This window comes from Ranitomeya imitator, chromosome 1 (assembly GCF_032444005.1).
Source record: "Ranitomeya imitator isolate aRanImi1 chromosome 1, aRanImi1.pri, whole genome shotgun sequence".
Lineage (NCBI taxonomy): Eukaryota > Metazoa > Chordata > Amphibia > Anura > Dendrobatidae > Ranitomeya > Ranitomeya imitator.
Genome location: NC_091282.1, coordinates 969,977,953 through 970,005,929, shown reverse-complemented (window position 1 = coordinate 970,005,929; position 27,977 = coordinate 969,977,953). Strand labels below are relative to the sequence as shown.

General features: G+C 46.0%; 1 protein-coding gene across 1 annotated transcript; it reads right to left on the bottom strand.

Moving 5' to 3' along the window:
- Positions 1-791: 791 nt before the first annotated feature.
- Positions 792-15,037, bottom strand: GAR1 (GAR1 ribonucleoprotein). Its single transcript, XM_069743848.1, has 7 exons — positions 14,941-15,037; positions 7,610-7,812; positions 6,561-6,715; positions 5,221-5,280; positions 4,535-4,694; positions 2,132-2,221; positions 792-1,212 (listed from the first exon to the last, which is right to left on the bottom strand). The coding sequence occupies exons 2-7, from the start codon at positions 7,809-7,811 to the stop codon at positions 1,202-1,204; spliced, it is 678 nt and encodes a 225-aa protein (XP_069599949.1). The 5' UTR covers position 7,812; positions 14,941-15,037; the 3' UTR covers positions 792-1,201.
- Positions 15,038-27,977: the final 12,940 nt, after the last annotated feature.

Genomic DNA, 27,977 nt, shown 5'->3' with positions numbered 1-27,977 from the left:
AATGCCTGGACTGGCTGCGTGTCTCCTGGTCTGACCTTACAGCACCATAAGCATATACAAGGTTTTTAGGTTTGGGTTAGGAGAACAAAAAAAACAGGATCAAGAAACCAGAATAAGGCCAAGTTGATACTTTCCATATTGAAATAGCTTCTGCATTCTCTAGTTCTAGAAAAAATTGGAACTAGCTACTCAAAGCTTAACATCATATGTTTCCCTGTAGGAATCTTGCTTTTGGCTCAGGGACTGTGCTACTACAAAACTGCATATGAGTTGAGCCTCAGGGTGCTTTCACATTGTGTTCTGTGTCCCTGCTGGGGCATATGTCCGAAATCCCCCGCAAAAAAGGACGCATGCGTCAGTGAGGCCATAGACTGTAATGGTGACAGCAGAGTGAACGTGTGCTCTGCCGTGCATCATTTTCGGGAGTGTACGTCTACGGGAGGCAGACACTCTGACATAGTAGACAGCGTCTGTGTGTCTCCCTCCTGTAGACAAATACTCTGGAAGAAAGTGAATGGCAGAGTGAACGCAAGCTCTGCCATCACCATTACAGCCTATAGGCCTCGTTTGCTTCCAGACCCTGTTTTGCAGGGGATTTTGGATATATGCCCCAACGGGGGACACAGAACACAATGCGATAGCATCCTAAGAGGAGAAAGGTATGCATGCAATTGTTACATTTGTAATAACAGAGCAGATTGAGACTTTTTGTCAAGTAAAGAAATATTTTCCTATTTAATAGCGTGTAGTTCAGTCAGTCAATTTTATTTCCTAAAAAAAAAGGAAAAAGCTTAACATGTGGTAAAAAATTTATTGGCAAGTTCAAGTAATACAGATTCATATTTACAACATTTTAAGAACTAAAAAAATTGTTTATGGTCTTAGTAAGATTTTTTTTCACCACAATAGTTCTAAAATATCATCCTCACGGGAAAAAAAGTGTAAAAAACATTTTAATAGAATTGACATGTCCAGTAAACCGGCTTGGGTTGTAAAGATGAACATGACGTCCACAGAGTCCCTTACAGCTACAGAACATGTATGCAGTAAGTATTGATAAGCGCCGCTCTTCTCTTTCATGTAGTTGTTGTATTATTAGTCCCATTTCAAAACCAAAATGTTGATTCACTTTTATTGAGACATATCCAAGTGGAACGTGAGCACTAACGAACACTAATCTATGCTGGATTCACATGGCTCATCACCGGCCTCCTTCATACAGGAAGAAAAAAAAAAAGGAAAAAAAGAAAACGGTTTAGAAATGCAATTTGTCAAATCAATGTTGGGACAATTATTAAAACATATTTGCGCAAGTTAAACATTTTTATACACTGAACTAATACAAATGAGTGGTAAAGATGTACAAAGCCTTTCATCTGCAGATGTGGGCTTATCAGATATATGTGTATTGCACTGAATCTCTGTTTTCCTTTTGAGACCATCTTTGGCTCCATGCAGATGTGTTTTTATTCACAGACTGATTGAACAAGAACCTGTTATAATTTATGGGGCTGTTCTTGTGTCCATTTTTTTGCTGACTATTGTTTGCAAAAAAAAAAAAAAACCACTTTCCATTTTTGATCCGAATTAATGAAGAAAACTGACAACAAGAAGAGAACAAATCACTATGATGTCATCCATATGTAACCTGGGTGCTGTCTGCCTTTTATCACTTAATGACCCCTTAGGCTGGGGTCAGACGAGCGTATGAAAAATTGTCCGATTTATATTCCACATTGTCACCAGTGTCACACATTTTGAAATGTACCAGATCAAATAGATTTTCCAAGGTTAATAATGGAAAGGCCTCAATAGATATCCATTATATGGTTGATCCACAAAAGATCAGATATTTTTGTGCAACTACAGACCTGAGTAGGCGAGTCTCATCCAAAACAGAAGAGAAAAGAGCACGCCGCAATTTTTTTCTCACAAAGACTGAGTGGACACTTGAACAGCCCCACTGTATTACATTGGTCATTGTGCTGTATGATTTTACTTGGACAGCACACATCTATATAAAACACTCATCTGATCAAGCCCTAACTAAGTCAAATACAGGCCAAAACCTTTCAATTATTGGAAAAGGTAAAGTTAATAATTCAAAATTAGTAAGATCTCCTATACTAACCTCTGAAGCCACGGCCGCCGCCACCTCCTCTACCTCCCCTAAAACCACCACCACCACCACCAAATCCTCCACGTCCTCCTCTGAATCCACCTAAGGGGGGGAAAAAAAATAGAAAAATCAGTACACAACCAAAATCCCAAGACTACAAATTCAGAGAAAATGTACATGTTTTTCTAAGTGCCAGTAAGAATTTTAATTAACAGTGATGAGCGAGCACACTCGTGTGCCAATATAGTATCTCTGGAATACTGTGTTCGAGTCCCCTCGGCTCCATGTCTCCCGGCCGTGTGCTAGGCAATGCCTGCATGTGTTGTGGCTGTCGAACAGCAAGGAGATTCAAACATAGTATTCTAGCACACCGAAGACACTAATAGCACATGAGCATGCTCGGATAACACCGTAGCTGAGTATGCTCATCACTATTAACCCTGTTTTATGTCTGATGGAGATGTAGCAGAACTAAATCTTCTGCTTCACCCCATTCACACCGGACTAGCAGCTTCCTGTGTACACCACATTGTGAGCAACCTGCTACTCAGTGGTGAGGTTCTACAGATTAGCTGGGTCTTCTCTTCAGTGTCAGCTCCTGCTGAAAAAATGTTGACTGCTGTGAAACGACAACACTCAGCCTAATCAGTGAACCATGGCTGGAATTAAGGTCTCAGTGTCTACATTATGGTGCTCTCAGATTAAACAGCAAAAGCCTGCTGACAGATTCCCTTTAACCCCTTTATGATGCAGCCAATGTTAGTTTTTCTGTTTTTTCCTCCCCTTCTTCCCAGTGCCATAACTTATTTTATTTGACCACAGACATATGAGGGCTTGTTTTTTTGCAAGGCAAGTTGTACGTTTGAAGGACACCATTTATTTCACCACATAGTGTACTGGAAAATGAGGTGGGAGGGGGGGAAGACTCGAAGTGGGGAGAAAGTGTGAAAATAAAAATGTAATTCTGACATTTTTTGGAGTTGTCTTTATGGGGTACATTTTGTGCTAGAAATGACCTTGCAATCATTACGGCAATACCAAACATCCAGTTTTTTGTATGTAAATGGTGGGGAGGGGGAAAAAAAACAGAAGTTTGCAAAAAAATAAAATAAAAATTGGGGGGTTGCATCACCATTTTCAGACACATAACTCTTTCATTTTTCGGTCGATGGAGATGTGTGACAGCTTATTTTTCGAGGGCAAAACAGTTTTTATTGATACCATATTGAAACTGATGTGACATTTTGATCGCTTGTTACAGCACCTTAGGACTGCATAAAGGGAAAATCACGGTCTCCTTTGAAGCCCAGCCACAGGTAAGGTTTCAAAGAAGCTCTGTAATGACAACCACGGGGATCTTCCACAGAACATCTGCTGTCATGAGCGCATGGAATAACACCCCCTATGACGACGCGTGTTAAATGCTGCTGTCAGAGTTTGACAGGGGCATTTAACAGGTTAACAATTCGGGCAGAGCTCTGCTCCCTAAGCGGTTATTGGTGCCAGGACCTGGCAGTAACACAGCCATCACCTGCTGGGTCATGTTGTATTTTATTTTTTTTGGGGGGGAGAAGCAATAAGAAAAATGCAATTCTGGGGTTTAGATTTTTTCTCTCTCTTGAATAACGTTTTCTGTATGGGTTAATTTTAAATGGTAATAGGCATATTTTCTTTAATTTCTTTACTTTTAACAAAATAAAATGGGAGGAAATTTAAATATTATTTTAAAAAAATATATAAGAAAAATATATAAGATTTTTAAAACTTTCACTTTATTTTAGTACCTTTGGGCGACTTTAAGGCTACGTTCACATTGCGTTAATAGGTTAACGCTAGCGGACTCCGTTACATGGTGAAATTGTCGCAATTCACGCCATGCAACGGATCCGTTAGCGCACCCATTGACGGCAATGTGCTAACGGATCTTTAGCGCATGCCACTTTCTGCACGCGCTAGCGATGTCCCGTTAGTTTCGGACAGACCGCGGACGCTGGTCCGAGGTCCGTCCCTCACTAGCGCAGATCGGGTATCTGAGCTAGCGGGATCGGCAAACGCGATCCCTTTTGGGACATTGCGTTAGCGCAGTCCATAGCGCTATGCGCTAAACGGACTGCCCTAACGCAATGTGAACCTAGCCTAACCTGTGAGCCTTTGTTCTATATACAGCAATATCACATTAATGCAGTATATAGAGTAAATCAGGATCTCCTATGAAGTCCAAGCTGTGTCTGGGCTTCACAGGAGTCTTCAGAAAGCCCCTGATGGCCATGGTAACCCATCGGTACCCCACAATCTCATCAGGTGCCGATACATACCCTCCATTTAAATGACTGTCAGGTTGACAATTCGTTAAACAGCAGCAATCAAAGAGGTTCAGATACAATCACTATGGAGATACAAATGATGAATACAAACCTCCACCTCCTCTGCCGAATCCACCTCTGCCACCACCCCCTCGTCCACCTCCTCTTCCACCACCACGTCCACCACGTCCTCCTCTTGGAGGGCCTTTCTCACCAGGCGGCCGAGGAAGGAACCTTTGTAGAGGTAACAGCTTTGCTGGGTCAATATAAAACTGTGGAGTACAAAACAGTCAATGCAAATATGTAACATCACAAAAAAAATACTGGAGCAATAGAAAAAAATCCAGCAAACCCCAAAGAAAAAAAAAAAAAAAAAGTAGAATGTTAAAACTTTACATTTATTGAAAGACCATTAAAACATATTAAAGGGGTATTAGAAAAGGGGGTCATAAAAAATGAGTTAAGAATGACGCGTTTTGAACTAGCATGGTTCCTACTCATACCCTATGATATGAGTAAGAACCATGGAGTTTATGAAGCATGTGAATAGATCTCCCTATTTGGATGAATAAGACCATCACAAAAATTTCTGCAACAAATCTTCTCAGGAGATAATAGTGTCCTCAAGCGATTCTGGCCAACTTCAAACCAGTGCATGCAATCTCAATAAAAGAAAAAAAAAAAAAAACTGACAGAAGGAAAATAAAAATAGCAAATAATCTGCAAACTTGCATAAACTCTGAGTCAACCATTTTCTGCTTATGTCTTTAACCCGAGAATAATGTTTTAACCACTTACCTTCTGCAACTTCTTAAAAGATGACGCTTTCATATTTTCAGAAAGTTTAATCGAAAAATACTAGTTGAAGCAATTAAGGAAGCTGTCTATATAAAATGATATATGAAATATTGGGAACACAGAAAAAAAGGAATCACCACTTAGCAAATCTCATAGGGAACAGTGAATATTTTGTTGCGGTTAATTTTCCATCGACTCATCATATACATTTACTAATTGTTTATGATGTTTTAGAAATGCCCTTCCATATTTAGCAGGTAGCCTGCACAACTTGGAGAGCATGCTGCAGAATTACACGACATGATCCATTCTGCTGTAGCTTTCTTTTATTATAAAGCAAAAAGTGAAAATCACCAGCAAATTCACACATTACAAATGCAGATTTAAACAATTTCCACAGAGGAAACCCCACTGTATGTGTACAGGACATGGCCTTCGTGCTTAGCCTGAAGAACAGGTTAACTGCATGAAATCGGCACAGAGCAGTCAGCAAACTGCAGGGCAAACAAACCTAAAGGGAATTCATCAAGAAGGATTATACTAGAAATTACTTTCGTGATCAGCTGCAATCTGAATCTCAGAAAACATGTAGGATCTCAGAGAATTTACATTTAAAGGGAGTCATTAACAGATTTTTACTACACCCATCTGAGAGCAGCATGATGTAGAGGGCAGAGACCCTGATTCCAGTGATTTGTCACTTACTGGGCTTCTTGCTGCTGTTTTGATAAAATCACTGCTTTATCTGCTGCAGCCCTGTATAACTCCGCTCACACAACTAATTGGCAGTTTTTTGTGTACAATGCATAGGCAGAAAGCTGCTACTCAGTGTTGGGTTTTGGGGTTACACAGAGCTTAATAACATAGAGGACCACTTATAAAACAGTGAGCTTATCAAAATTACAGCAAGCAGCCCAGTAAGTGACATTTACAATTGCCGGAAATGAGCGGTACCATGTGACCGCTCAGTACAGCAAGAAGCTGCCGGCCGGGGAAGCAGGGACCTGCAGGGACCGCGCCAGGAGCAGGTGAGTATAATTAGACAGCCCCCGCTCCCCCTCCCCTGCCGACCTCTCGGTATGACTCGAGTATAAGCAGAGAGGGGAACTTTCAGCCCAAAAAAGTGGAAATTCTCGGCTTATACTCGAGTATATATGGTAATACAATTGTCCAATACATTTTCATGATCACAGCTTGCTTACTTCCAGGGTGTAAAAAAAGGGTCCTAGTTGTATGTTGAATCCATAAGAGATGAATGAGGGGACACTATAATCTCGTCACATCAGACCACACTATAATGCTAGTCAAATAATGTGGAAAATAGGTTTATAAAAGGATACAAAGTCTCTCAACTGCCCAAATATTTCATCCACTTTTCCAATCTGTTCCTTATTTTCCAGGTAAATCGGGGCGTTGAAGTATGGCACTTTGCTTTCTTCTGTGATACACTTACACACCACGTCATCTTCACATGGATGCATGAACTCTCCAACCTCTGCAACATCAACAAAACATGCAGCTTATCGGTCTTCTCAAGTTATGAAAAATGTTCACGAGCAGGGGACAAGTGGGTCTGGACAAGATGAGTTATCTTCAAGAACGACTATCACAAAGACCCAACACTACACAACCCATGAGTGCCCCCAGACAGAATTCACACTGCATAGCAATGTATGTGGGTGGTATAGGCATACAGTGGTATCACTATAGAGGAGTAATCCACTAGGCTATTCTACACCCACAGAATAAAAATATAAAGACATGCAATGGCCAGATTGAGGCCGACCGGACACGTTTGCCCTCCTCCAGGTGAACGTGTTCCTATGGGTATGTACTACTCATGCGGTGTCCAAGCATATACTCTGGCTCCATCAGCTCCAGTATTAATCTGGTCAACTGTTCATTATGGTCAATTACAGGCTTTTTACAAATAAAAAGTGCATTCCCGTGAGGTTGTCTAGATTGAAGCCTGATTAATTATTGACAAGGCTGTAAAACGCATCTGAATTTTTATTCCCCCATGGTCTGCCACCAAAACTTGCTGGCGTGACCTGTTCTTGTGTAGAAATGCTATTTCTACACAGGAGTGAAGTGGCCACTGACTGGCCGCAGGGATTGTGTGCCATCACATTATAACACAGTCTATCACTGGGAGAGACCATGCCGACACCGCTGGAATGGTCCCAACGGTAAATATAAACATACAGATTCAGAAGGGGTTGTCCGAGTAGTGGACAACCCCCTGAAATATGATGTACCTGTCATGCTCTGCTAAGTTCAGTTTAATAAAAAGTTTTGTTTTTTTTTTTCAAAAAGCCAATGTATCATCTAACGGAAAAAAATGTAAGGAAACAAACAAAATTTTATCAAAGTTTGTATTGCAACGTACCAACAACATACTCTGGTGGTCCCTGGTCATATCCTCCTCTGTTAAAGCCTCCTCTTCCTCCAAAGCCTCCTCTTCCTCCAAAACCACCTCTTCCTCCAAAGCCTCGTCCTCTATCGCCACCTCCTCTTCCACCCCGCCCGCCGCCACCTCCTCTGCCGCCGCCTCCTCCACGATTAAAGTTTCCTCTTCCGCCAAAGGACATCCTAAACACACAAGAGAAGGGAAAAAAGATTCTTTAGAAAAATTATCTAATTGGTAATGTAGTGCTCATTGTGAAGGTCATCACACTGCTAGGGCTTTATAGATAAGCCTTGTAGGTAGCATAATTCACAAAGAAGTGGTCTGCAACTCTCAGAAGAAAATGTCCTGCAACTTCCCTACAAACTAGCGAGTCTGCAAGTACTAGGCTATCATGGAAGCCACTGGGACTCTGATTTGTATTAGACCTCAGTCAGATGTCAGTGTTTCTCAACTATGCAAAAAAAACCAGTGTCAGGTCAGTGTGTTCCACACACATACAAGCTTCTCCTACAAATTACAAGGTAAATAGCGGATAATGTACGGATTGCCATCTGTGTGACATCCATGATTTTTATGGACCCATAGACTTGGGTGCAAGCAGAGGTTGAGCTACATTTTTTACAGATGGCTGAATATACTGCTATTAGCATTTTTAGGAGTATTGCAAGCCATAGCTGGGTTACAGGTGGTGGAGTACAGAATTTGCAGTAACTCACATTTATAATCCACAGACATACCAAGTGGCATTAGATAGTAGATAATACTTTATTTGGAATCCTTTACACACCCTGTGTCTGCTCCATATATGCGGCAGATCACTGATGTTTATCTATTTAAATGCTGCTGTCAAACATTGAAAGTCAGATTTAAATGATATGAACCAAACAGAGAAAAAGGTATGCAAAAAAGCGGGATCACCAGCACAATAAGATACTAATTAATGATACGTTTATTACATGGAGAACAGACAACAGACTTTTGGAAACATTTAAAAGGCCTCCACCACATAGGTAGAGGTGGCGGGTCCACACTTACAATGTAAACAAGAACACAATATTGCACAAAAGGTACACTGATGGGTCATACAAATTAACAGTAAACAATAGTAACAGTTACAATAAGCAACCTAGAAATCTAGTGGGTACACAAGCCACACAATAATTCAATATGCACAAATATAGCGGCCAAAATGCTGTGACCCTGAGGAAGACGCTTTGTGCGTCGATACGCGTCGGTCCAGGACACTGATGGGACCTAGGGATACATTATGCCCGGCACAACAAAAAATCCTATAGGCCTATGGGTGAGATACCATGAGGGACTTATAGCCTGAACTTTTCTATTTGAGAGTACCAAGCCTGCTCAAGCGTTTGTAGGTTACTATAGTTATACCTTATATATTAGTGGTGGTCTATGTCCGATAACGAGTGACGGGCCATTTTTGATCCAGCTGATAGGAGATCATACCACATTTATATAGGCTCTTTTTTCACATTGCTGAGCCCTGCTAATTCAGGTTACTCCCTGGCATTAGAGTCCTTTTGGCCGCTATATTTGTGCATATTGAATTATTGTGTGGCTTGTGTACCCACTAGTTTTCTAGGTTGCTTATTGTAACTGTTACTATTGTTTACTGTTAATTTGTATGACCCATCAGTGTACCTTTTGTGCAATATTGTGTTCTTGTTTACATTGTAAGTGTGGACCCGCCACCTCTACCTATGTGGTGGAGGCCTTTTAAATGTTTTTAAAAGTCTGTTGTGTGTTCTCCATGTAATAAACTTATCATTAATTAGTATCTTATTGTGCTGGTGATCCCGCTTTTTTGCATACCTTTTTCTCTGTTTGGTTCATTTCATATGAGTATGCAATAGGAGATCCCATACGTTTTTACTGGACGGTGCCCGCTCTAATATATGTTGTATATATCAGATTTAAATGATGCAATCGCGGTTGTGCATGCTCATTAGTGATTGTGATGGACCAATAGGTTACCAGTACAGCCCCCATGTCTTCTGGTATATCAGTATCTCCATCTCTCCCTGTATATTATACCCATCAACTCCTCTATTAGGCTTTGGTGATTTTGGTTGCAGCATAATGCAGGTGGATAAGATCACACTGCAACCCCTAGAGTTCTAGATCAATTTCCAAAAAATTGGAACCAATGGCTTTTTTGAGCTGGTGACTTTTGGATTTGACACCGCTCGAAGCCTAGGCAAATTAATCATAATTTTACTCCACAAAACTAGCGTAATGTACAACAGCTCTGGTAACATTTGTGGAGGTGGCATATGGCAGATGTGAGATTCAACAAATTCATTAAGCGGTGCATACCTCAATGAATTTGATGCATCTTACGCCAGCTTTCCTTTCATAAGTCTGATGTATAAAGGACCAGATTTAATGAATCAGGGGTAAACATTCCCAGATCCGCTTTTCAAAGTATGTTTTTTTCTGAAATGTTTCATAATAAAACATACACGGTTGCAAAAATGCAGCCAAACTGATTCAGGTTGTCTTTGGCTCAAGTAACATGAATCAGATGGCAGGTTCCTGAGTTATGTTTAGGGATTGTGAGGTTGTTTCAGTATTTCTATGTCAACAAGTAGCAAAGGTGAAGTTGTCTTTAAAGGGATGGCCGATATGAGTTATGGACACCACTTTTAAGGGCCGATATATAGCATTCTATAATTCTGTATATAAGCCCCAACCCGACCTGCAAGACAAGAAAAACAGATTTTATTATACTCATCTGTGTGGTCTGGTCTCATCTGAGTGGTGTCGCAGGTCTTGGTCCGGTGCCTCCCTTCTTTTTGCGATGCCGCCCTCCTTTTTGAATCGTGTGGATTACGCAACCATGCGTCATCCACAGATGTCTCCCCGGCATCGCGATCCTGCGAAGGTGTACTTCTCTGCCCTGTTAAGGGCAGAGCAAAGTCCTGCAGTGCGCAGGTGTCAGGAAAGGAGAGTCGCAGCACTTGCGCACTGCAGGACTCTGCCCTTGTCATGGCAGAGAAGTACGCCTGCACAGTGCGATTCAGAGGACCCAGTGTGGATGATGTAGGATGCGTCATCCAAACAAAGCAAGAAGGAGGACGGCATCACAAGAAGAAGGGCGGCGCCAGACCAAGACCAGCGACACCCCTTGGACCAGACAGCCCCACAGGTGAGCATAATAAAAGTTATTTTATAGAACGCTGTATATCAGCCCTGAAAGGTGGTGGCCGTAATTCGTACTGGCCAAACCTAGTGAGAGAATCCCTTTAAACCACGGCTGTGGAGTCAAAACAAAATGGACCGACTCCTAAAATATACAATAAAAAAGGGGTACAATTGTACAATGCAGGATGTGCTGTAAATGTTTTTATAAGAATTTGGGAAAATTATGAAATGTCCTATAAATGTCTGTTCTGTTCCTGATCTAAGGATCTCGGCTTTTAGTGGAGATGAATCTGTGCTGCACTTTATGTACATGTTCAGTAGTGACCAGAGCTGTGGAGTCATAATGGAGATGAATCTGTGCTGCACTTTATGTACATGCTCAGTAGTGATCAGTGCTGTGGAGTCATAATGGAGATGAATCTGTGCTGCACTTTATGTACATGCTCAGTAGTGACCAGTGCTGTGGAGTCGTAGTGGAGATGAATCTGTGCTGCACTTTATGTACATTCTCAGTAGTGACCAGTGCTGTGGAGTCGTAGTGGAGATGAATCTGTGCAGCACTACATGTACATGCTCAGTAGTGACCAGTGCTGTGGGGTCGTAGTGGATATGAATCTGTGCTGCACATTATGTACATGCTCAGTAGTGACCAGTGCTGTGGGGTCGTAGTGGAGATGAATCTGTGCAGCACTACATGTACATGCTCAGTAGTGACCAGTGCTGTGGGGTCGTAGTGGAGATGAATCTGTGCTGCACTTTATGTACATGCTCAGTAGTGAGGTAGTGCTGGGGAGTCATAGTGGAGATGAATCTGTGCAGCACTACATGTACATGCTCAGTAGTGACCAGTGCTGTGGGGTCGTAGTGGAGATGAATCTGTGCAGCACTACATGTACATGCTCAGTAGTGACCAGTGCTGTGGGGTCGTAGTGGAGATGAATCTGTGCAGCACTACATGTACATGCTCAGTAGTGACCAGTGCTGTGGGGTCGTAGTGGAGATCAATCTGTGCTGCACTTTATGTACATGCTTAGTAGTGACCAGTGCTGTGGAGTCGTAGTGGAGATGAATCTGTGCAGCACTACATGTACATGCTCAGTAGTGACCAGTGCTGTGGGGTCGTAGTGGATATGAATCTGTGCTGCACATTATGTACATGTTCAGTAGTGACCAGTGCTGTGGGGTCGTAGTGGAGATGAATCTGTGCAGCACTACATGTACATGCTCAGTAGTGACCAGTGCTGTGGGGTCGTAGTGGAGATGAATCTGTGCAGCACTACATGTACATGCTCAGTAGTGACCAGTGCTGTGGGGTCGTAGTGGAGATGAATCTGTGCTGCACTTTATGTACATGCTCAGTAGTGAGGTAGTGCTGGGGAGTCATAGTGGAGATGAATCTGTGCAGCACTACATGTACATGCTCAGTAGTGACCAGTGCTGTGGAGTCGTAGTGGAGATGAATCTGTGCAGCACTACATGTACATGCTCAGTAGTGACCAGTGCTGTGGGGTCGTAGTGGAGATGAATCTGTGCTGCACTTTATGTACATGCTCAGTAGTGACCAGTGCAGTGGGGTCGTAGTGGAGATGAATCTGTGCAGCACTACATGTACATGCTCAGTAGTGACCAGTGCTGTGGAGTCGTAGTGGAGATGAATCTGTGCAGCACTACATGTACATGCTCAGTAGTGACCAGTGCTGTGGGGTCGTAGTGGAGATGAATCTGTGCAGCACTACATGTACATGCTCAGTAGTGACCAGTGCTGTGGGGTCGTAGTGGAGATCAATCTGTGCTGCACTTTATGTACATGCTTAGTAGTGACCAGTGCTGTGGAGTCGTAGTGGATATGAATCTGTGCTGCACATTATGTACATGCTCAGTAGTGACCAGTGCTGTGGGGTCGTAGTGGAGATGAATCTGTGCAGCACTACATGTACATGCTCAGTAGTGACCAGTGCTGTGGGGTCGTAGTGGAGATGAATCTGTGCTGCACTTTATGTACATGCTCAGTAGTGAGGTAGTGCTGGGGAGTCATAGTGGAGATGAATCTGTGCAGCACTACATGTACATGCTCAGTAGTGACCAGTGCTGTGGAGTCGTAGTGGAGATGAATCTGTGCAGCACTACATGTACATGCTCAGTAGTGACCAGTGCAGTGGGGTCGTAGTGGAGATGAATCTGTGCAGCACTACATGTACATGCTCAGTAGTGACCAGTGCTGTGGAGTCGTAGTGGAGATGAATCTGTGCAGCACTACATGTACATGCTCAGTAGTGACCAGTGCTGTGGGGTCGTAGTGGAGATGAATCTGTGCAGCACTACATGTACATGCTCAGTAGTGACCAGTGCTGTGGGGTCGTAGTGGAGATCAATCTGTGCTGCACTTTATGTACATGCTTAGTAGTGACCAGTGCTGTGGAGTCGTAGTGGATATGAATCTGTGCTGCACATTATGTACATGCTCAGTAGTGACCAGTGCTGTGGGGTCGTAGTGGAGATGAATCTGTGCAGCACTACATGTACATGCTCAGTAGTGAGGTAGTGCTGGGGAGTCATAGTGGAGATGAATCTGTGCAGCACTACATGTACATGCTCAGTAGTGACCAGTGCTGTGGAGTCGTAGTGGAGATGAATCTGTGCAGCACTACATGTACATGCTCAGTAGTGACCAGTGCTGTGGGGTCGTAGTGGAGATGAATCTGTGCAGCACTACATGTACATTGCTCAGTAGTGACCAGTGCTGTGGGGTCGTAGTGGAGATGAATCTGTGCTGCACTTTATGTACATGCTCAGTAGTGAGGTAGTGCTGGGGAGTCATAGTGGAGATGAATCTGTGCTGCACTACATGTATATGCTTAGTAGTGACCAGTGCTGTGCTGTAGGGTCATAGTGGAGATGAATCTGTGCAGCACTACATGTACATGCTCAGTAGTGACCAGTGCTGTGGGGTCGTAGTGGAGATGAATCTGTGCTGCACTTTATGTACATGCTCAGTAGTGAGGTAGTGCTGGGGAGTCATAGTGTAGATGAATCTGTGCAGCACTACATGTACATGCTCAGTAGTGACCAGTGCTGTGGGGTCGTAGTGGAGATGAATCTGTGCTGCACTTTATGTACATGCTCAGTAGTGAGGTAGTGCTGGGGAGTCATAGTGTAGATGAATCTGTGCAGCACTACATGTACATGCTCAGTAGTGACCAGTGCTGTGGGGTCGTAGTGGAGATGAATCTGTGCAGCACTACATGTATATGCTTAGTAGTGACCAGTGCTGTGGGGTCGTAGTGGAGATAAATCTGTGCTGCACTTTATGTACATGCTCAGTAGGGAGGCAGTGCTGTGCAGTCCGAAGTCAGGGAAATTGAGGCGTCAGAGGTTTGGCTTACCGACTCCACAAACACTCATACGCTGGCATGCTTTGTTCAAGTTTATATGGGAAGAGGGAAGTTTTCAGACACTAAATGCAAATATATCATCTTTGGCCTCGTATGTGTTAGTTTGAATTAAAAGGGTATTAAGTTGAAAGTTCTTCCCTATCCATTAGATTGGGAATAATTTCCCTATTGCTGGGGATCCAACCACTGGAAACCCCACGGATCCTAAGATCCTGTGATCTAAAGAGTCCCATCTGACTGGGGTGGAGGACGATCATGTACACTGCAGCTCCATTCATTCTTACGGGAGTGCTGTAGATACTGGAGCAATGCTTGGCTACCTGGAGCACCCCCTTAAGAATGAACACACACGGGACCCTTCATAACCAGGTTCTTAGGATCGGTGGGGTGGTCTGTGGTCGAACCCGTGGGCAGAGGATAATTTACAAACTTGAGAATTCTGGATAAAATAAGACATTGCATATAATAAGCCTGGGAACCCAGCAGGGCACTGACATTACTTGGCCATATTCTGCGGCTCGGCAGCCTGTTCTTATGTGGCATACATAATAATGACACCAGGTAACGCTGCACTGCCTATATGGCCGGTGTGAACAGCACCGCTGCAGTAGCCAGCCATACATACGACCATGTGACAATGGAGGCAGAGCTCCGCCGGGCAGAGTGCGAGAAACCTGCGGCCCACCCGCTCTTGGGCGCCATAGCACAGGGACCGCAACCATGTAAGTACCACGCACGCAGAACGTCACCCACCTGCCTGCCCGTATCCCGACCAGCGGCGCTCCTCTCCTCCACTACACGTGGGACTAGCTGTGGTCACTTCCGGCGCTTCCTGATGACGTCACTAACTATAATGAAAACCAAAACCGTTAAACTTTATTGAAAGCACACCCGTCACTAGCCTTCTGCCCTGAAACGCTTCGCAGCTAATATAAAGTTTCAGTGTTTTTAAATGAGGAAATAATGTAACATCTACGGGACGCTACTAACAGCAGACATCCGAGGGTGTTGCATTCGGCCACCAGGGGGAGCTAGTTGCTGCAGTGAAGAGTTTCAGGCTGGACCTACACGGCGACTTCGGTCACGTGATAACAAGTCTTAAAATAAAAAGTTTGATCGAAAAGTGTGAACAAGTTGACTGGAAAACGTGTTTGTGTTTATCTATTCACACTATATCTATAATTTTATTTTCAGACAACTTGCTCACAGTTTTCGATCAAATGACTTTTTCAGACTTAATGTCACGTGACCAAAGTTGCCACGCGACCAGAGTTGCCACGCATGCTCAGCATTGGTGCAAGACGTGCAGCTGCCCAGGGGCGCAAGAGATAATGGGCCCACTTCTACCTGCAAAGCAGGTGGCATGGTGCATTATGATGAGCTTTTGGACTGGAAAGGGCCCTCATATCGTTCTTGCACAAGGGCCCTCCCCTGCCTGTGTCTGCCTCTGTATATATGTATATTATATACGTACAGTTGTGCTCAGTTTACAAACCCTGGCAGAATTTTTGCTTTCTTGGCCTTTTTTCAGACTATGAATGATAATAATAATAATCTTTATTTTTATATAGCGCTTCCGCACACATTATCATCACTGTCCCCGATGGGGCTCACAATCTAAATTCCCTATCAGTATGTCTTTGGAATGTGGGAGGAAACCGGAGTGCCCGGAGGAAACCCACACAAACACGGAGAGAACATACAAACTCTTTGCAGATGTTGTCCTTGTTCGAACCCAGGACTCCAGCGCTGCAAGGCTGCAGTGCTAACCACTGCGCCACCGTGCCGCCCTACAAACTTTTTCTTCCCTCATGGTTAGTGGTTGGGTGAAGCCATTTATTGTCAAACTATTGTGTTTTCTCTTTTTAAATCATAATGACAACCCAAAACATCCAAATGACCCTGATCAAAAGATCACATACCCCATTTCTTAATATCGTGTATTGCCCCCTCTCATCAATGACAGCTTGAAGTCTTTTGTGGTAGTTGTGGATAAGGTTCTTTATTTTCTCAGATAGTAAAGCTGCCCACTCTTCTTGGCAAAAAGCCTCCAGTTCCTGTAAATTCCTCGGCTGTCTAGCATGAACTGCGCGCTTGAGATCTCCCCAGAGTGGCTCAATGATATTGAGGTCAGGAGGCTGAGATGGCCACTCCAGAACATTCACTTTGTTCTGCTGTAGCCAATGACAGATCAACTTGGCCTTGTGTTTTGGATCGTTGTCATGTTGGAACGTTCAAGTACCTCCCATGCGCAGCTTCCAGGCTGATCAGTGCAAATTTGCTTCTAGTACCTGCTGATAACATGCTGCATTCATCTTTCCTTCAACTTTGACCAAGTTTCTTCAGCCTTTGTAGCTCACACATCCCCAAAACATCAGCGATCCACTGTAAGCAGGTTGCCGGATGAAGTGACAGACAGGAGGCAGAGCAAGGGTTAACAAACCTAACAATTTACTTAAACAGGGTATTAACTCCTCGCAGGGAGATAAATGGTTAGAAAGAAAGGCTCGCACGTCCTTCACGGTCTTCATGGTGGGCCAGTCTTGTACTGCTGCTATCTTCTCACCTGCAGGTCTCACCCCCTCAGCGGATACAACATGTCCCAGGTATTCAATTTGCTCGCGGAAAAGGTGGCATTTCTGAGGTTTCACTTTCAGGTCGTGCTTCTGCAGCCGACTCAACACCTGCTCCAGCCATCGGAGATGCTCCTCAAAGATAGCTGCATAGATGATGATGTCGTCCAGATAACTGAGGGTAGCTTCAAAATTCATATTTCCCAAACACTGCTCCATCAGTCGCTGAAAGGTTCCAGGTGCGTTGGTAAGACCGAAGGGCATACAGTTGAATTTGAACAGCACCATAGGCAGTATGAATGCGGTCTAAGGCTGGTCTTGCTCAGCCATGGGCACCTGCCAATATCCACTGGCCAGATCTAAGAACGAAAAGTACGTGGCTTTTACCAAGGCAGACAACGACTCCTAACTTCGCAGTACGGGGTAAGAGTCCTGCACTGTACACGCAATTAATAGTAGTAGTAGTCAACACAAAAATGCAGAATTCCGTCCTTTTTCCGAACTAAAATGGGGGCTGCCCACGGGCTCTGGCTCTCCCCTATGACCCCACTCTGCAGCTTGTGTGCCAACATTTATTTCACTTCTTGGTACATTTGCGGCGGAATCTGTTGATAGCGCTCTCAAATCGGCGCAGCATTTCCCGTGGGAATTTCGTGAGTTACAGCTGTGGTGCACCCGAAATCGTCGTCATAATGGACAAAGATATCCTGGTAACGCCCCAGCATAGCTTCTACCTGTTGTACCTGTTGCAATGAGAGTCCCGTTAGCTTAGCCCGCATCCGTTCCAGATTCGGCGCCCTTCTTTTATGGTGTTGGGTGAAGGCTCTGAGAACCCGGTAATAGCTACAGTGTAGGGATCTCCTTGCTTCACCACCAACTGAACGGCCTCTGGTTGCATCAGTTGCTCTGGCATACCCAGTACTTGCGCCACTTCTCTCTTGGGTGGGAGCGTGAGATCGTCTTCCCGTAGGTTGACACACCGCACCACTACATTACCGTCGTGGACGGTGGCTAATGTCCGTGCAATGAGGAGCCATGAAGGCAGTTGTTCCATTAGGGCTGGCTCTATCCGAACTTCCACACCTTTGAGGGGTGTACAATCTCACACGGGCAGCGTGAGCACCGTCTGACCAGGCGATAAGATGAGTTTGGCAGCGGCCGGAAGACCACCTTCCCCAAGACTTTTCCTTCTCTCAACGTTTTTTGAGCCTGGGCTACCCGTATCAGTTGTTGGAACACCTTCCTTTGGGGGGTGTGGGGGCTCCATTGATTGAGAAAAGCATCTGGTGACTCACTGACCAGGATGGTCCCAAGTTCCTTCAGCACATTCATCCCTAACGTTACTGTGGGGCCATTGTCAGGGTCTCCGGCGGTCAACACTACTCCTTTCCAGCCCACATCTTTGCTGCACACGGTAATCTGCATCCAGATCACCCCTGCGACCGGGATGGGCAATTGGTTGGCCACGGTCAACTTGATCACTGGGCCCTATTCTGGCCACATCGCCTCAGAAAAATGACGTCTGAAATAAGTTTCTGGCATGGTGGTCACCTGGGAGCTGGTATCAACTAGACGATGAATGGCCCGTCTATCCATTTCGGCCCATACGAGGGGGCTCAAGGAAACTAAACTTGTGGGACTTCCTTCTCTACCTCTTTGCGGCTCAGGCTCCAGGTGGTGTCCCCCAGCCATGGAGCCTACTAATTTAACGGCCGACGGGTCTGTAGCCTACCCCATCTTGCGCATCCTCAGGCATAATGTTCAGTGCCCTGCACCTAAAACAAATCGGAGGTCTCGCTCCTTAGGATTGCCCCATTTCTTGAAGGGGCTCGGGGCTAGTTCTGCCTCCGGAAGAGTTCGGAAACCTCCAGGGGGGGTTTCTTAAACCGGACCACTCTTCTCGCCTGTCCTGGATTTCTTTCCAGTTTTCTCGAACCCAACCTGGTTCAGCTGCAGGCGGCACAGATACCTCCAAGCTCCGGACCTTTTCTGTCAAGGCTGCCATCCCCTGCTCTTGCTCGTGCTTCCGCCACGATTTTCAGAAGAGACATGTGTGGATTGACCCGCAAGCGCTCCCGCAAAGCCTGTTTAATCAGCGCATCCCTGAGGCATGCCACTAGTTGGTCTCTCAAAATTACATCAGGAGGCCCCACGCCCACATCATCCCGCTTAGTGATCGTGACGTGGATCTCCTGCAGCGCGTTCCTGTATTGAGTCACAGACTCCCACTCCCTTTGGACGCGGCCAAACGAGCGCATCCACAATTCGCCGATATCCGTGGGGTCCCCATGCATCACTTCCAAGATCTGCAAAACCCTGGTGAAAGTGTTCCGTTCGTGTGGGGGCCAGAACATGACAGAACATCAAGCTTCCCTGTCCAGGGCCATCACAGCAATATCTGCCTGCATAGCGGGGGTCATGGGGTGCATTCTTAGCATGCCTTTAACCTGCTCGGACCAATCCCATAACAGTGACTTGCTCCCTGTAAGCTTTGGGAGATTGCTGAGCATGGCCCCCAGTGGCAAGCTGGCCCTTGGGACACTCCCGGCCGCTCGGTCTGCCACCTCTGTGTTTGTGGACTACATCCTGTCGACTACGCCAAGTGTAAGCAGGTTGCAGTGACAGACAGGAGGCAGAGAAAGGGTTAACAAACATAACAATTTACTTAAACAGGGAATTAACTCCTCGCAGGGAGATAAATGGTTAAAGAATAGGTAGAAAAAAACAACAAGTATTAAATATTAGCAGTCCAGTTATTAAACTTATAGTGTCCTTAATACTCCTCCACCACAGATGATCCCGCAGGGGTTGTAGCACTGGCAGCAGCCGGGATGCGGTACAAAGAGGGGGTCCTTTGAACAATGATCCGTCTTCTGGCATCAGCGGTCGGTCTCCGGGACCTTCCGCTGAGCCCCTAGTCCATCAACTAGTGCCGCCAGATCAAACCAAGCCGCAGCTCTCTCGGGGTGGAATGTGGGTTGTCGTTCAGCAAATGGCAGAGTAGGCTGCAAATGAATGTCTGATACTCGACCATCTCTCATCTGTACGTGTGCAGTACTCACAGTTTCTAAGTGTGCGACACCTTTCTCCTTCTCGGCCCTGCTGTTCATGACGGGAGCCGTCAGCCGCTGCCTATCGGAGCGCCAGTGCTCAGCAGGCAAAGCACACTGCTCGCCCTGCTGCACGCTGTCTGTTTGCGCCAAACTGCCTGCCGTTGCGTGCGTTTTTTTCTTTTATAGTGCCCCTCTTACCCAGGTCATGAGGTTGGTCCAGTCCCTCATTCCTTCCCACAGGCCACATGGGAGGCAGCCACAACAGTTCCAGACCCGGCTCGGTGCAGCCCGGTCTTCCTCCTTACACCACCTCCGTGTTTTACAGTAGGAATGGTGTTCCTTTCATCAGAGGCTATGGTCCTCTCTCCAAATGAAACGTTTATGCTTGTGTCCAAAAAGTTCAATTTTGGTCTCATCACTCCAAATTACCTTGTTCCAGAAGTTTTGAAGCTTGTCTCTGTGCTATTTTGCATATTGTAAGCGAGATACTTTGTGGCAGTTGAGCAGTAATGGCTTTCTTCTGGCGACTTGACCATTCAGCCCATTTTTCTTCAAGTGCTTCTGTCACGAACCATGTTTGGATCTGTGGCAGATCTGGTTTGTCTCAGTTTAAGACCTTTTTTCCTTTCTGGTCATCGGGGGTTAATGCAGTTTCTTCCCCCCGGTGGCCGCTGATGTTACTGCATTGCTGCTGGCTAAGCTGATGCTTGTGATGACCACTCCCTCCATCCTTTAAGAGGTCACCTGGTTCATCAGCTGACTGTCGGTGTTAGTTCATTCTTCAGCGACCAAGCCAGGAGTAGGAGCTAGCTGGGAACTGCTGTTCTACAGCTGTGTCCGTTCCGGTGTTTCTTTCTGCTGTGCTGTGCTTTGCAGCATTAAGCTAAGTTTGGTTTTCCTTTACATTGTCTTTTTTCCTGTTTATTGTATAGTTATACTCTGGTGCAGTCCACCTCCCTTGGGGGGAGTGGGGGTCACTATAGGGCCTGCTTAGGAGACAGGGATACGCTGGCGGCTCGGGCCTCCTAACCTTCATAGGTACCCCCGAGATAAGGGAAAGCCAGGGCCCCTTATAGTGGCAGGGACAGGTGCGAGTTCCAAATACGCCGTCCTGCCCCTTTATCGCCGTAATCGGCGTGACAGCTTCCCTATTATGCATTTTGAAATAGCCACACCACTCGTTTTCAGAGAGTCCAGTATTTCAGCTGATGGTATTTATGGGTTTTTCTTTGCATCCCGAACAATTTTTCTGGTGGTTGTGGATGACATTTTTGTTGGTCTACCTTACTGTGGTTTTGTTTTTACAGAGCCCCTGATTTTCCATTTGTTAATCACAGTTTGAACGCTGGCTTTATCAATTCCTTGGATTTCTTTTTGCATCCCTTTCCTGTTTTATACAGTTTTCCCCTAGATCCGTTGACAATTCTTTTGCTTTCCCCATGACTCACAGTCCAAAAAGTCAGTGACTGGATGAAAGATGCAAGAGTCTGTCTGGATCTCAGAAACTCACTCAGCATTTATGCGCACACACTGATTACAAGCAAACAGGTCACAAGTGAGGATGTTACATTTAGTAACCATTCAAACCCATTTGTGTCAATTTCTGTGCATGTTATCAGGCCAAAATCACCAGGGTATGTGAACTTTTGATCAGGGTCATTTGGATGTTTTGGGTTGTCATTATGATTTAAAAAGAGAAAACACAGTAGTTTGACAATAAATGGCTTCACCCAACCACTAACCATGAGTGGAGAAAATGTTTTGGTGTAATCATTCATATTCTCTGAAAAAAGGCCAAGAAAGCAAAAATGCTGGTGGGTTGTGTAAACTCAGGTCACCATGGCAACGTTTGGGACCCCGCAATGACTTTGCGGGGTCTCTGATCCAAGGGTCAGAGGGGCTGTCTTCCCTTTGCACACCAGCTCCCTAAATGCTGCGATCGAGCTCAATCGCAGCAGTTAGGAAGTTAAAGTACCAGCAGCCGTGCGGGAACACTCCTGGCACTAAAAGCCGGGTTTCCGCTTTCATGATCAGCTGACACCTGGCGGCGATCACTGGTGCACAGACCCCTTTGTGTGAGCGATTGCTATGACATACAGTACAGACCAAACGTTTGGACACACCTTCTCATTTAAAGATTTTTCTGTATTTTCAAGACTATGAAAATTGTACATTCACACTGAAGGCATCAAAACTATGAATTAACACATGTGGAATTATATACAAAAAACTGAAAATATGTCTTATATTCTAGGTAGGTATTCTAGGTAGGTCTTCAAAGTAACCACCTTTTGCTTTAATGACTGCTTTTCACACTCTTCGCATTCTCTTGATGAGCTTCAAGAGGTAGTCACCGGGAATGGTCTTCCAACAATCTTGAAGGAGTTCCCAGAGATGCTTAGCACTTGTTGGCCCTTTTGCCTTCACTCTGCGGTCCAGCTCACCCCAAACCATCTCGATTGTGGTCAGGTCTGGAGACTGTGGAGGCCATGTCATCTGGGGTAGCACCCATCGCTTTCCTTCTTGGTCAAATAGCCCTTACACAGCCTGGAGGTGTATTTGGGGTCATTTTCCTCCTGAAAAATAAATGATGATCTAACTAAATGCAAACCGGATGGAATAGCATGACGCTGCAAGATGCTGTGGTAGCCATGCTGGTTCAGTATGCCTTCAATTTTGAATAAATGCCCAACAGTGTCACAAGAAAAGCACCATCACACCTCCTCCTCCATCCTTCACGTTGGGAGCCAGGCATGTAGAGTCCATCCGTTCACCTTTTCTGTGTCGCACAAAGACACGGTGGTTGGAACCAAAGATCTCAAATTTGGACTCATCAGACCAAAGCACAGATTTCCACAGGTCTAATGTCCATTCCTTGTGTTCTTTAGCCCAAAGAAGTCTCTTCTGCTTGTTGCCTGTCCTTAGCAGTGGTTTTCTAGCAGCTATTTTACCATGAAGGTCAGGTGCACAAAGTGTCCTCTTTACAGTTGTTGTAGAGATGTGTCTGCTGCTAGAATCTCTGTGTGGCATTAACCTGGTCTCTAATCTGAGCTGGTGACTCAGATAAACTTATCCTCAGAAGCAAAGGTGACTCATGGTCTTCCTTTCCTGGGGCAGTTCTCATGTGAGCCAATTTCTTTGTAGCGCTTGATGGTTTTTGCCACTGCACTTGGGGACACTTTCAAAGTTTTCCCAATTTTTGCGGACTGACTGAACTTAATTTCTTAAATTAATTATGGCAACTCATTTTTCTTTACTTAGCTGCTTTTTTCTTGCCATAATACAAATTCTTACAGTCTATTCAGTAGGACTATCAGCTGTGTATCCACCTGACTTCTGCAGGAAGGCGATTCCTGCTGCATAGTCATATGCACCCCATTAGGCCTTGGAACCCACATACTGGATGGGCCTATTAAAATCCACTTCACAATATGCAATTTGTGCTCCATACTCCTTTCTTTTATACATTGGCGGCAAGGCCAGCCCTGCTGCATAGTCAGTCATATGCACCCCATTAGGCCTTGGAACCCACATAGTGGATGGGCCCAGGAAAATCCACTTCTCAATATGCATTTTGTGCTCCATACTCCTTTGTTTTATACATTGGCAGGAAGGCGAGCCCTGCTGCATAGTCATATGCACCCCATTAGGCCTTGGAACCCACATAGTGGATGGGCCCAGGAAAATCCACTTCACAATATGCATTTTGTGCTCCATACTCCTTTGTTTTCTACAATGGCGGCAAGGCCAGCCCTGCTGCATAGTCATATGCACCCCATTAGGCCTTGAAACCCACATACTGGATGGGCCCATTAAAATCCACTTCACAATATGCATTTTGTGCTCCATACTCCTTTGTTTTACACAGTGGCTTCAAGGCCAGCCCTGCTGCATAGTCAGTCATATGCACCCCATTAGGCCTTGGAACCCGCATAGTGGATGGGCCCAGGAAAATCCACTTTACAATATGCATTTTGTGCTCCATACTCCTTTGTTTTACACATTGGCTTCAAGGCCAGCCCTGCTGCATAGTCAGTCATATGCACCCCATTAGGCCTTGGAACCCGCATAGTGGATGGGCCCAGGAAAATCCACTTCACAATATACATTTTGTGCTCCATACTCCTTTGTTTTATACATTGGCAGGAAGGCGAGCCATGCTGCATAGTCAGTCATATGCACCCCATTAGGCCTTGGAACCCACGTACTGGATGGACCCAGGAAAATTTACTTCACAATATGCATTTTGTGCTCCATACTCCTTTGTTTTATACATTGGCGGCAAGGCCAGCCCTGCTGCATAGTCAGTCATATGCACCCTGTCACGATTCCCCTGACCGCTGCCACCAATTGGTCACAATTCACACCGTGACCGTCACCCCTACGTCACGGGTTGGGGGGACTTTAGGCCAACAGACGGCTATCACATGTACAGGGGGGCTTATCTTAGTTATCACTCCACTGCTGGACAATGTGATGAGAAAACACACACAAGGCTATTGACCTCTTGTTTACAGCAGGGGCTTATTTTAGGTATCCCACTGCTTTCAATATACCACAAACTGCAGGGATTTATGTATATCCCGCTTACAGTTCCACTTAACACTTGCAGCTCTCTGGCGCCCCCCTTACTCTCAGGTCAGATTAGGTACTGCACCCTGGGTAATTAGTCGCCAGAAAGGCTGCCTGCTATGTACTGGCTATTGAGCACGCTGCAGCGACGCGATAACTACTCCCACTCAGGCAGGAACAATAATTATCAATGCCGCAGTCGCTTCAGCATCCCTCAACAGTCAGCGCACTCTCGCTGCCACCAGCTTCGATTAAACGGGTCCGAAGCTAACCCAACACAACAGTAACAGTAGCGTATTTCCCTTCAGAAGACTTAGGGTACGGTTTTTAGAGCATGGAGAAGAACTAACATATAATAGTATATCCCCTTAAAAAAGAAATTAGGCAGTGCTTTATCAAAAATATTTTATAAAGATGTTACAAATGAGACAATTGCAAATATGTACATGGGTAATTATAACATAAAGGGAATAAAAGAGAAAAGATAACACTCACATGTTAAAAGCATGGCAGGCACCCCAGGCTAGTGCAGTTTCCATACATCCCAGTCCATGGGATGTACTCAGCTCTTCCAGAAAAATAGGACAAGGAGTCCAGAAGAAGAAATCCAGCAGAAGGGCTGAGCTGGGGAGTGTGCAGACAGTTATAACTTCAAGGCTGTGACATCACAGAAAGGCTGGCTTATCCAGACCCTCCTCTCTCTACCTTCTGAGTAAACTTTAAACTATTTCCTCTGATTTCTATAACTTCACTACAAAACATGTCAGAGTCCTAACATACTCATAATTCATCTCGGATTAACGTGAGCATTCTAATGAGATCAAATATGTCCTATCTGGGATACATATTTACAGAGAAAACCCTACTTCTTTACCAGATGGAGTTAGAAGCCCGAGTTTCAAGGGATGGATAGATACACCGAGTGAGACTAAGAATATATATTTTCGTATTTGTAGCTTAAATCGTTTGCCTAATATCTAACAAAAACTAAACAAAGAATCTTTCCTGATCTTTGGAGCCATTTTTCCGGTTCCAGCTAGTGGAAGATTCTAACCTGGTCGTAAATACCGATCGGCCATAAAACTCCCCACACTCTCTGAGAAGGAAAGCCAGGAATTGGCAGCTACAAACTGTTACTCCAAGAAGGGGGGCTTAGCCCACGCAGGCTAGCAAGAGAACTACTTATGATATTTCATACCATATCGTGACACCTCCCCCTTTTGGTGTGCGCTAGGGAGGCAGTACCCCACGGTATGCCTTCATGGGCACCTCAGTAGGTTCACCCTGGCGGGAGAGTCCATCTGCATTCCCATGCTCTTTGCCCGTTTTGTGTTCCATGGTGAAGTCAAACTGCTGAAGGGCAAGGCTCCAGCGTAGCAACCTGCCGTTGGTTCCACACATGGCGTTTAGCCAGGGCAGAGGGTTGTGGTCGGTCACCACAGTGAAGGGGTGACTGTACAAGTAGGGCTGCAAGCGCTGCAGGGCCCAGACTATGGCCAGGCACTCCTTCTCGATGGTGGAGTAGGCCACTTCCCTCGGCAAAAGTTTCCGGCTCAGGTATAACACGGGGTGCTCTTGGTCCTCCGAGTCAACCTGACTGAGAACAGCACCAAGGCCAAACTCGCTGGCGTCGGTCTGCACCAAGAACGGTCGACTGCTGTCGACTGCTTTCAACACAGGGGCGTTGCACAGTGCGGTTTTCAACGCCTGGAAGGCCCCCTCACAGCCATCTGTCCAGTTGACAATGTGGGGTAGCTTCTTCCTGGTGAGGTCCGTCAAAGGTTTTGCCAGGCTACTATAGTGCTTTACGAAGCGCCTATAGTACCCTGCAGTGCCCAAGAAGGACATCACCTGTTTCTTGGTCACGGGAGTGGGCCAGTTCACGATCACTCCCACTTTGTCAGGCTCTGGCTTCAGGGTGTTCCCGCCTACCCGGTGCCCCAGGTAGTGAACCTCCCTCATGCCCATCTGACACTTTCCCGGCTTGATAGTCAGTCCTGCTTGGTGAATTCGCCTGAGCACCTCCTCGAGATGCTGCAGGTGTTCCTCCCAGGAGGAACTGAAGATGGCAATGTCATCGAAGTACGCCACGGCGTACTTCTCAAGTCCCTGAAGCAGGAGGTTGACCATCCACTGGAAAGTGGCAGGGGCATTCTTCATGCCGAAGGGCATGACCGTGGACTCGTACAGTCCAAAGGGTGTGATAAAGGCGGACTTCTCCTGTGCCTCAGGGCTCAGGGGAATCTGCCAGTATCCTCGACTCAGATCCATTATTGTTAGGTAATCTGCGCCAGCTAACTTCTCAAGCAGCTCCTCGATGCGCGGCATTGGGTGCGCATCCGAGGCTGTGATGGCGTTGAGCCCCCTGTAGTCCATGCAGAACCGGGTGGTCCGGTCCTTCTTTGGCACGAGAACCACAGGTGATGCCCACGCGCTCTTTGACCGTCGAATCACCCCCAGCTGTAACATCTCATCGATCTCTTGGCGCATAATCTGCTGCACCTGGTCAGAGATTCGATAGGGTGTTCGCCGTAGTGGGGCGTGATTCCCGGTGTCCACCTCGTGGACGGCTAACTCTGTCCTCCCAGGTCGGTTGGAGAACACGACCCGGAAGGATTCCAGTGTGGTTTGCAACTGCAACCGCTGTGGTTCAGTTAACGAGGCGCTTACCTCCACGTCCTCGATGGACCCATTGGCCTTGGCTTGGGCCAGCATGTCCAGGAGGGTGTCTTCCTCACCGTCTTCGGGCAAGCTGCAGACCGGTAGGACGAAAGGTTCACGTTTGTGATGAGCCTTCATCATGTTGACGTGAAAGGCCTTTCGCCTACCCCGAGCGTGGTCAAGCGTGACCACGTACGTGACCGGGTTGAGCTGTTGGTGGACGACGTACGGGCCCTCCTAGGCTGCCTGAAGCTTATCCGTTGGTACGGGGACTAGCACCCACACCTTTTGACCCACGTGGTAGGTCCGCTCCCGGGCGTTCTGGTCGTACCAGTGCTTCTGATCAGCCTGAGCCTGCGTCATGTTGTCATGCACCAACTGCGTCAAGGTCTGCATCTTGTCACGGAAGCGCATGACATACTCCACTATGGACACTTCAGAAGGGTTCGGCTCCTCTTCCCAGGATTCTCTTACCAACCCAAGGGGTCCCCGGACTCGCCTGCCGTACAGGAGCTCGAAGGGGGAGAACCCCGTCGAGGCCTGCGGAACCTCTCGGTAAGCGAACAGCAGGAGTGGGAGGTACCGCTCCCAGTCGCGCCCTTGAGTCTCAACCAGCATGCGTAGCATCTGTTTGAGGGTACCATTGAAGCGTTCACACAAGCCATTGGTCTGTGGGTGATACGCACTCGATACCAGGTGCTTCACCTGCATTCTCTTACAGAGAGCCTCCATTAGGCGAGACATAAATTGGGTCCCTTGGTCGGTAAGCATTTCCCTGGGAAACCCTACACGTGAAAAGATGGCCAACAGGGCATCCGCCACCTTATCTGCCCTAGTTGACGACAGAGCTACTGCCTCTGGGTACCGGGTAGCATAGTCTACCACAGTAAGGATGTATTGCTTTCCAGAGCTGCTGGGGACGGCCAGCGGG